At 44.9% G+C, this 11,253-nt stretch overlaps 1 protein-coding gene across 1 annotated transcript in view; it reads left to right on the plus strand.

Moving 5' to 3' along the window:
- ST8SIA6 (ST8 alpha-N-acetyl-neuraminide alpha-2,8-sialyltransferase 6) overlaps positions 1-11,253 on the plus strand; it is a 105,576-nt gene that overhangs the window by 78,939 nt on the left and 15,384 nt on the right. The window contains exons 7-8 of the mRNA XM_019508339.1: positions 3,893-3,985; positions 5,632-6,104. Coding sequence (XP_019363884.1) covers positions 3,893-3,985; positions 5,632-6,094 — 556 coding nt within the window. The 3' untranslated portion in view covers positions 6,095-6,104. The remainder of the gene's footprint in view (positions 1-3,892; positions 3,986-5,631; positions 6,105-11,253) is intronic.

Below are 11,253 nucleotides of genomic sequence, written 5' to 3' on the forward strand. Positions count from 1 at the left end.
CACAAGTTGATGGAGAGGAGGTATAGATTGGACATCCGCAAGAACTACTTCACAGTTAGGGCGGCTAGGAGCTGGAACCAACTTCCAAGGGAAGTGGTGCTGGCCCCTACCCTGGGGGTCTTTAAGAAGAGGCTGGATGCCTACCTGGATAGACTCATTTGAGTCCCGTTTCTTGTTTTTGGGGTTTTTGTTGTTCTCCTGCCCTGGCGGGGGGTCGGGCTAGAAGATCTACTAGGTCCCTTCCGACCCTTAATCTATGAATCTATGAATCTATAAGTTCAGGGGGCTGCATATGCGTCATATGGAGCCCCTGCAATAGAGGCAGCCTGGCTGGGCTGCACTCCTCGCCCCCATGTGCAGCACTGGCCAGAGCTGTGCACCATCAGACACTAGCACCAGCACCAATACAAGTGTCCCAAATACCCCTACCTGCTGGTGTTTCTGTTGCTGTCAGAGGGGGCTGTGCACCATGCAGGGGAAGGGGGTGAGGGAGTCCCCAGATCCTGCCATGATCTCTCACACCCCACAAAAGCCACACACCCACACCATGGATCCACAACCTCCCCACATATATACACACCCCCAACATATCCTATTGCCTCCCTATACCCTACCATACACACACACGCCACCATACAGACACGCCCCCACACCCACTCCCACACTCCACCACACACACGCACAATATACAAAAGTAAGACTTTATTTTTGAGTCATTCTGCAATCACCTCTATACATTATGCAAACACAAATCACAACAAAAATATTTTTTGTAATAAAATTAAAATATGTAATAGTAGGTGTTTGACTTTTAGTGTATGATTTGTTTGTTTGTTTTCCAAGATGGAAATTCCCTGCCCAAAGGAATATTTTCAGGGGCAAGTGGAGGTACTTCCAGTGGCAAAGGTCAGGGATTAGGGGAGGAAGTTCTGGTTCCAAGATGATGACTGGAGTGGGGATGGAAGGCAACAGTTAAGGGGCAGGACTATGTACATGGCCCTCAACAGCTCACCAAAACTCATTAAGCGGCCCTCCAGCCAAAACAATCGCCTGACCTGGACCTTGTGCTGTCTCAAAGGGAGTTTGAACCTGGGCTTACTCTGAGTTACCAGTACAGTGTTCAAACCACCATGCTGCAGGTTCAGTCACTTCACTAACGCACCATTAGATACCAAGCCATAGCCCCTGCATTTAATATAATCATTAGGACAAAAAATGGATGGAGGGCAGTATGGGAGGAAACTCCATCTTACTGGAACTGACACTTCTGGCCCTGTCAGGCCAGCAGCCACCTCATTAAGCCACACGTTCTCCAGCTTGTGGTCTTCCTCCTGGCTCTGCATATCTCCTGCATTCTTTTTAATTGTTGCCACCCAGGAGGCTAGCTTTAAAAGGAGTGCCAGAGAATGAGGTGGCTAATGGCTGACCTGTGGTATAGTTATTATAATACTGTGTTGAAAGAAGCCCAGGCTTCTTTGGTGGGTGGAGCCTAGAATCCAGGTTCTCTGACTTCCTAGGTGAATGCCCTAGTAACTCAGGTTGTGGGGGCAAAGCATAGGAAGCCTCTCCTCTGTCTCTGTTGCAAGTTAGAACATGCAGTCTACACATGTAGATGACTACATACACTAGCAGGTTACATGCCTAGGAACAGAATTATGATCTGGGCATAAATGGCATTTTTGGCACCTAAATAACCAAGTAGGGAACAGAATGCTACCCTAGACACCTTTAGAAAACTGACCCTTAAGCCATGAAACAACAAGCAAAGCAATATTTAGATACCTTTTAAATATCTCTGGGATTTAGTGCCCAACACAAAGTACCTCATAGCATTCATAGTCAAAACACACTCCTCCTGTCCTGTACTGCTGAGACACAGCTTCTGGCTTCTGTGGAAGAACTGGCAAACTAATCAGATAAAAATGTTATGTTGGGGAACCTTTTTTTTTTCTTTGTCAGTTGTGAAAATCAATTTTCCACCCTTTTCTCCATCATCTGTTTTCCATATTGTTAACCACAGGCTTGCTTTTCCATGACTCCAGACTCCTCTGGCCATGCAGATCTCTACTGAATTTCATCACCTTTCTTAGTTTTGACAAGCAATAAATTGCCTCCAAATAAGAAAAAAAAAAAAAAAAGATTTTCGTACAGTTTCAAAGTTAGAGAGTCAGCCTGGATAGAAGGGATGAATCTACAAATTGAAATGCGAAGGCTAAGTGTAGCAGGCTCTTAAAGAGCACATTTGGTATACCTAATTCATCCTAGAACCTTTTCCTTTTTTATTGTTTAATAGACTTTAGTTTTTACTAATTAATCCAATGTTTTAGTAGTTAAAAAGCATTTTGTCATTGTTGCCTTTGATACAACCATTGATTTACTATGCCAGCTGAATCATCAGTATTGCTCACACTGGGCACATCTACACATGCAGTTAGCATGGCTGAATAAACTCTGGCACAGTTTGCACCAGAGTTTATTGCTCCCAAGCACAGCGTTACACATGCATGCAAAACTGCAGCATGTAATGCTCAAGCGGCACAGGCCCAGCCAGCAGGGGACCTTGGAGGGGCCAGCCTGCCAGCCTGGAGCTGCTCCACCTCAGCTGAGCATGCTGCAGAGGGGCCTGGCCGGAGCGTGAGGGTGCTACAGTGCAGGGCTAAGCAGCAGGCAGCCCTATACTATAGCACCCTTGTGCCCCAGGCAGCCCCTGTCACTGTCTACATGCATGTTGCGGTACACTAAATAACTGCACCGTAGGATAGTACTTGTGTTGGGCAGTACTATCCTACAGTCATAGATGGATTATTGCACAGGTCAGTTGGGCCCAGGCCCAGGGGCCACTGCCAAACTGGAACCCTAGAAGTGTGGAAAACAGGCACAGTGGGGGAAGGCAGAGGGAGACAGCTTGGTGTGAATGCAACCAGCAGCTAGGACGAGTCAGTTATGTATAACGCGATGGGGCATGACTGTGCCAGAGACCTGAGAGCAGCCGGAGCCGCTGGCAGCAGGAAGCAGAGTCTGGTGTGGTGTGTGGACAGGACCTGCCAGTGGTGGGGCAGCCCCAACACAGCCAGGTCCCAACCATGATCCTGCACATTGGCTGCGTGCTGCTGCAGCTGTACTTGGCTGTGGCAGAGTGAGGGGTTGCGCCCAGAGCTTGGTTTGTACCACCTGCACCCAGTGGGCAGCAGCTTTGTACCCCCAATGCTGCCCAGCCACAGAACGATGTTGTACAGGGTCCTGCACAACCAGCCCTGGGATCTGGCTCCAGCGTGGACCTGCAGGGTGGGGTTGGCCATGGCTCTTGCCCCAAGCCCATCCCACTCCGGCTGCTGCTCCGACTGGAGCCTGCAGGTGCAGGGGAAGGTGTGGGTTGGGGAGGGGGCCCAGGCCCAGGGCCTCAATGAATCTTAATCCACTTCTCCCTACAGTGGAGTTAAATAGTTTATTCCGACTTAGTAGCACCGCACATGTAGGCAGCAATGCTTTACTATGGAGCTAATTAGTCAACTGCAGTAAAGTGCATGCGTAGATGCCCCCCACTGTATTTTATCAGAGAACTTAGATAAGATACAGTACTTTCTCTTGGTATGAAAGAGTGGCAGGACTGTTTAGTAATTAATTCAGCAAATTGGTAAATGGGGCTTTCTGGGTTATTTCTGGCTTTGTTAGTGACTCATTCTCTGATTTGTGAAAATGTGACTTTGTGCCTCAGCCAAAAAGATTAAATACCAGTTTTTCAGAGATGCTAGAAGGTACTTATTATTTGTAAAGTGTTTATAGGAATCTATGGGGGATGATGTGTCACATGATTGTTCAGTAGATGCATTTGTATATCACTTCAGGACATTTACAGTGGTGTTCTATTTAAATAACTGTTTCTAAACCTCAGGTGTAACCTTCCTCCAACCACAGGAAGCATTAGCAAAGATGTTGGCAATAAAACAAATCTTGTGACTGTTAATCCAAGCATCATTGCACAGAAGTAAGTATTGCTACAATTTCGTTTCTTTGTCATATTGTTTCATTTTTTTGACATTGTTATAAACCTTTTGGAATGTCATCAGAGTTAGCAATGAATTCATACTGTTTTATGGTTGATTTTTAAGATCTACTGGTGTAAACAAAATTATTAAGCTAGTCTCCTATTTTTTTGACAGCAAAGAGGCAACAATACAGAGAAGAGCAGTGCCTCTATTTGAAACCCACTCACATTTTCCTTGTTATGGACAATAGCAGCACTCCTCATTACAAGCCCATTCTCTGAAAAAAAATCACGTTATAGCCATGCTTTTGGAAAGTCTTTCAGCATATGCTGAAATTCATCATTGGATTTTAAACATATGCTTATACTGATCTCTCTCTTTTCATTATTCCTAAAGTGTTTTGTCTTCCCTGACTTGACAAAAAAGTCTGGTAAGGACTTGCTAATTAATGTAGTACCTCAAATTATATTTTGGGTCATTAGCTGTTATAACTTGGGCTTATCTACAAAATGGACCTTGAATATATTACTAAGTTCGCTTCCATTTAAAAGTAAGGCAGAGACAGTACAGTAAGCAGAAAGCTGATAGAAGGGAGTTTGTCATCGAACCAGGGAGACAGCTGCAGTCTTCAGAATAAATTCTGCTTTGATGTTCATGCAACACTTATTAACTTAAATGGAGAAGTATTGTCGCCATATACCAGAATTTGGCCCTTTGACTTCAGCAGGGTTACACAAGGTGCAAGTGAAAGCAAATTTAGCCTAGTGACTTGGCAAAAGGACAGAGCTTCATGGCAGCTAGTGAAGTTATTTATTGTTACTTATAGGTTTAATCATGATGTCTTAGTACATTTTCCTTGGATCTTGCTTCAGTTAAACCCTCCCTGAAGTTAATAGCAGTTGAGCTTGAATAAGAATGAAATGAAAATGAGTGAGGATTTGGGATTCAGCCATTTGAACAATTTGATTATTAAGAGATAAGAGCCTTTGAAGGAGGAGAGGGCTGAAACTTGACCTTGATTAACAGGGCTGCATTTGTTGTGTTTGCACTTTCAAGAGAGATCCTGAAAAGAACTAAGTCAATGGGAGCTCTAGAACTCTAACTTGAAAAATCAGACCAGTATTTTTCACGAAGTCCTAATTCTGCAGCATTTCAGTGCATACTATTCTGTAACTCCCTAAGATGACTTGGATGCATGAAGTTAGACACATGCATACATCTAGTGAAAATTAGCACCTTCATTTGTAGAGCTACCACTGTAGAGATGTAATGGATAATTTTTATCAAGATGTTTGTTACAATATGCATGTTTTTAAATGTTCTAGCTACATCTTCCTTTACAATTCCTGGGTTTGGCCACTGCTGGAACAGATCCTGAATGAGTTGGTTATGAGTCTGATCTGCTTAGGCAATCCCTATATTACAGAGTAAATTATTTAGTGAATTTGCTGTTATTGTATATTACATCCAGGCTTTCATAACAGCATGTGCAAAACTGCCAACATGCATTAGGGGCATACATTTAGTAACAGTGTTCACAAATGATATCCATGAAGATCTGGCTTGTAACATTTTTATATCCATACAACATTCAGCCTTTCCTTCTCTAAAATTGATATATTCACTAAGCATTTCTATTTGACAGATACAAGAAACTGAAAGCAAAGAAGATGACATTTCTGCAGAACATTGCAGTTTATGGAGATGCTTTTCTTTTATTGCCAGCATTTTCCTTCAGAAGCAACACAGCTGCTTCTTTTAAAGTATACCATACTCTTCATGAGTTCGGAGCAAAACAGAGGGCAATATTTTTTCATCCAAGGTACCTGAAAAGCCTTGCCCGGTTCTGGAGAACTAAGGGCGTGAAAGCATATCGATTGTCTTCTGGTTTTATGATCACTAGTGCTGCTGTTGAGCTGTGTGAAAATGTGAAGTTATATGGCTTCTGGCCTTTCTCAAAAAACATAGAGGAAGTGCCAATCAGCCATCACTATTATGACAACCAGCTGCCTAAACCAGGTTTCCATGCAATGCCTAAAGAATACAACCAAATTCTCAAGCTTCATGGGAAGGGTATTTTGAAGCTGCAGTTTGGTCAATGTGAATGAGACTTATCAGGTAAGTCACATTCTTCAAACATAAAGCATTTCAGTTCAAGTAAGTGCCAAGCAAAATAGCATGGTCTATTATCTCTCACACGTGCACTTGTCTCCCAAACAGCCAATGATAGCTATCTACATCAGGGGTTGAAAATCTACAGCCTGTTGGCTAGATCCAGCCCACAGAGAGATTTTATCTTGCCCATGAATCAGTGGGAAGAACTAGTGACAGGGGTAGGCAGTGGCAAGTGACAACAGGGGAAACAGTGGCAGCTGCTGGGGTTGTAAGTGGTGGTCTACCCTAGGATTGAGCAACATTAATTCAGCCCTCTGTTGCTAAAAGGTTGCTGACCCCTAATGTACATGAATTAGTAGGAGAAAGGACTTTAAATAAATGCATAGTACAATGAAGTTGAAAAGTTAGTCATATATGTTACTTTTCCTCCATGCTGTGGATCTCTAAAAGGTGCTTGTTAAATATATGCAGGATAGTCACAGATTATGATAGCCATAACTCTGTCAGTCATGTTCCATCATCCCAAAAATGTGTTGCTTCCTTATGCTTCTCTACGTTTGGTTTGGTGTGGCTTCCCAAAAGGATATATTGTTTAAATTAAAATTGGTTGTTTTACTGAAGATGGTCACACTGCATTTGAGAGAAGGCCAAATTCTAGCCCTGTATAGTCTTTTACCCTGTGCAAATGTACAAACAAGAGAGTATAGAAGGCCCTAAGACAATTCAGCCAGTTCTGAGCAGGCATATGGCTAGTGAATGACCCCCTCAACTTGCCTTCCTTAAGAGAAGAGGCTAAAATAATCCATGCTCTAGTAATATTCATTTGTAGAGCAGTCTCTTGGCAGCAGTGGAGAGACTACCAAAATTTACAGCAGCTCTTTGGAATGCACTGACCTGGATGGGAAGTGCACCTCAGAATAACCCAGAATCTGGAAAGCATAAATGTGACATAGGGTGCAGACAAATTGGCCCCTTGAAAGCATGTTAAAGCCACGCCCAAATGGAAGAGCACAGCTGCAGAGCTCCAATCCTGCAACAAATTAACCCTCATCGTATGAGGGCTCAAGTGAAGACAGTCCAAAGCAGAGTGACTTCATTAATTTCTGGCTACTCTGGCTTCAATAGCAGCCTGACCTGAGCTGCTGTCTCTGGATGGCATGGGGAGTGGGCAGGGGAGGGAGATCATTTCTGTAGTTTTTGCAGCCCCACTGGAATGGGAAGGCAACTAGATTGGAGCCCTTCATCTTGAGGGGGTGGGGCTCCAGTCTACCTACCCTGCCACTCCAGTGGGGCTGAGAAACCCCAAAATGACCTCCCTCCCCTGCCTCCCTGCTAGGGCTATGCAAAACAGCACCATTTTGTTTCAACTTCTGTTTAGCCATTTCAAAGAGACAGTGTTTCATTTCATCATTTTGTTTCATTTTGTTTTGAAGCACTATTCCGTTTTGTCGAAACACGTTGAAACAGCGAAATAGTTTCAATGCTTCGCCCATAGGCTATAATGGGGAATCATGAAAATGCCTAAAACTTTGTCATTTCTTGCCTGATTAGATAAAAAAATGCAGGGATGGTAGCCCCTTCTGAGGGCATGAAGCCGCCCAGGAGTGTGGGCCCCCAGATCTGCACATGGGATGACAGGAGACTGCTGCTGCTGCTGCTGCTGCTGCTGCTGCCGCCTGAGGTCATAGGCAGCAGCAATCTTCTCAGCACTGGGCACAGGGTACTAGCAGGGTGCTCCCAGTGCCAGTTCCCGGTGGCAACAGCAGCCTGCTGCCATCCTGCATGCAGATCCAGGGGCCTGCACCCCCTGGGAGGGCTGCAAGGCTGTGCCAGTCTCCTCCCGGGGAGCACGGGCCCCTGAATGTGCACACAGGATGGCTGTCCCTGATGCCTGGAACCGGCGATGAAGCCAGGCAGGCCTAGCTTTGGAACTTGAAATATTTCAAAACTTTCAAAACATTTTGAGTGCCCTTGTTTAGTTTCAAACCGTTTTGAAGCCTTTTGTTTTGTTTCAATTTCGCTTTGAAATGAAACACCTGGTGAAATTTCACATAGCCTTACTTCCCACTCCACCCCCTCCAGGGACAGCAACAGGAAATAAAAGACAGAGAGGAGGAGCCAGGGAAGACACAGCCTCTCTCCCTAGATTGGTTCTAAATTGGAGCCAATCCTCCACTATTCTGATCCAACAGCTAACATCTGTTGGGTCAAGAAGATCAGTCTAACTCAGGGGCAGGCAAAATACGGCCTGCGAGCCACTTTGGCGCTCCAGGTACTTTCATCCAGCCCATGGGCACCCACCAATTAATTGTACCTCACCCAGCCTTCCTGCCCATGAGGGTGTGAGTGAGGTGCCCACATATATACACACCCTCCAACATACCTTACTGAACCTTGCTCCCACCCTTGTGGGCAAAAGGGCCTGTCCCAGCCAGCAAACAGCCTCCAGGCGGGCTGCTGCTGCCACAACTGCAGCTGCCAGGGGACCTGCTTGGCTTCCCTGGCATCCCACCTGCTCCGGGCAGCAGGTAGGGAAGTGGCGGGAGTAGAGGCAGGGCAGAGCTGCAGTTGGGCGAGGGCAGGGAGTGTGAGGCTGGGGCTGGTGGCAGGGCAGAGCCTGCACCCAGGGAGGCGATGGAAACACAGAGCTTGGGTGGACAGGGTGTGGGTATGAAGGATCATGGCAGGATGTGGGGACCTCTCCCACATACACCCCCAAATGGTACACAGCCCCTGCAGGCAGGAGCAGGAGCACTGGCAGGCAGGGGCGCTCAGGGCATTTGTGCCTGGCACAGGCGCTGCTCCAGCCAGTGCTGCACATGGGGCTGAGAAGCAAAGCCCAGACAGGCCACCTCTATTGCGGGGGCTCCATGCGGCACACCTGAAATCCTTGGCATTTGCAGGGCAATGGGAGAGCCCGACATGCTGGAGCTGGCTGCCTTCCCCGGCCCTGCTGTGCAGGTCCAGGGACTCTGTCAGAAGTGGAGGGGAGCTCTGCCTGCTGCTTCCCCACAAAGTCCGGGGACCTGCATGGCAGGGAAGGCAACTGGCTCCAGCATCTGGGGCTTTCCCAGTGCTGCGTAAGTGCTGGGGGCTGCACATGCGCCGTGTGGAGCCCCTGCAATAGAGGCGGCCTGGCCCAGCTCTGCTTCTCACCCCCATGTGCAGCACTGGCCAGAGCTGCATGCCGTTGGGCAGCAGCACCTGTGCCCAGCACAAGTGCCCCGAGCGCTCCCACCTGCTGCTGCTTCTGCTGCAGCCAGAGGGGGCTGTGTGCTATGCAGGGGGGATGGTGAAGGAATCCCCACATCTCGCCACAGTCCCTCACATTCCACAAAAGCCACATACCTACACCCTGCCCCCACAGCCTCCCCACATATACACAGACCCCCAACACCCTATTGCCCCACCACACACACACACACACACACACACACACACACAAAATATACAAGAGTAAGACTTTATTTTTGAGTTATTATGCACTCACCTGTATATATATTACACAAACACAAATAATGACAAAAATATATTTTTTAAATAAATTAAACTGTTATAGTAGGTGTTTGACTTTTAGTGTATGATTTGGGGTGGGGGGGGCGGGGTTCTGGTTCCAAGACAGCAACCCTCCCCTCCCAAAAGGAATATTTCTGGGACTTCCAGAATGGAGGGACTTCCAGTGGCAAAGGTCAGGGGTTAGGGGAGGAACTTCTAATCCTGAGATGGTGACTGGGTGATGCAGTTATCTAAGAGCCTCAGCATAAAATCTGGCCTGGTCCTTGAGCCAATTTACTAAATGCAAGCTACAGATGCCTGTGAAAGGATTATGTTTAATTCCAAGATTCATCTGATCTGTTGTCCAAACAAGACCTACCTACATGGATGTAGATTTATTTTTCAACTAAACCAAAATCCCCAGCTCAGAGTATCTTAATCAGGTTCATTTTCCACAGAAATAGAATTTTCAGGGAATGAGACATTAAATGAATTATAATAGGACCCTGTATAATAAAATACAGTATTTTAATTAGGCTGATAGAATATACTGGTATATCTTTCAAGTTGTATAAAGAAAATCTGCTGCAAACTCAACCCAGCAATCTAGGTGCAGAAGATAATAAGCAACTTTTCTTCTGGCTAGACTGAAATGCATTTCAAAATAGTTTTTGATGCTATTTAGAAAACATGCGTTCAAATATATATTTCCCAGTTTGTTCCTAAATTGCTACTTTTAAACTTTCAGGCTGCTAGGCCAAACCAGACTTGCAAATGTTCTTCTCCTTCAGCTTTCCAGTGTTCAAAAGAATAAAACAGAATGAGAATTGCTTCTTACACATAATGTTATGTAATATAATTCTAGACTGAGAAGGACTATACACATGAGCATGTACACTTATCTATTGCTGGGCTCTCCTTTTTTACTGTAAAAATTACACTGTATAGGAAATGTTTAGAAATGTATAATGGATTTCTTAACAACATGCATAGTAGCTAATCATTTACATCCTGCAGTTTCCACTGTGCTTACTCTTCATATAATATTAATCACTGTAACTGTACCATATAATTTTAATTATGGTAACTACACCAGCTAAGAATGTAAACAGGCAGCCACTTATAAATTTTTCACCCAGACTAGAACACACAGTAGCTACAAAAATGCTTAAACATATGTATGGGTTAATTAAATGCAGTCTGTATTTGGCAGTTTGAAAACTGCTTCTGCGGCCAAATTTGCAGAATAAGCTGCAAACTCTAATCATAGGGATAAATAGCAGTGCCCAAGGATTGAATATTTTTAGTTAATGATCTATATTTTTTAAAAAAAAAACAAAACCCTAACCCTCAAAGGAAAAGGAATGAAACACTTTTATTAAAATTCATTCTGCTTACAATACTATAAACTATTAGAGATGGGTGAAAGCTTTAAATTGATGTTTTAATTGGAAATGGCCTTTTTAAAGATTAAATATTTTCACTTTCCTACTTTCTGGTAAACATAAGGATTGGGTCTGTGCAACTCTCCTGAATGCATGGGCAGTGGGAAGAGAGGTTCCTTATACTGTCTTCCCACACTGAGCATACATAGAAGCATCAGGAATAACCTTGCCCTTGTTGCATAAATTGCTGATTTTATCCCCTGGAGGGTAGT

Source organism: Gavialis gangeticus, unplaced genomic scaffold (assembly GCF_001723915.1).
Source record: "Gavialis gangeticus isolate Ggan-Ray unplaced genomic scaffold, GavGan_comp1, whole genome shotgun sequence".
NCBI classification, from domain to species: Eukaryota; Metazoa; Chordata; order Crocodylia; family Gavialidae; genus Gavialis; species Gavialis gangeticus.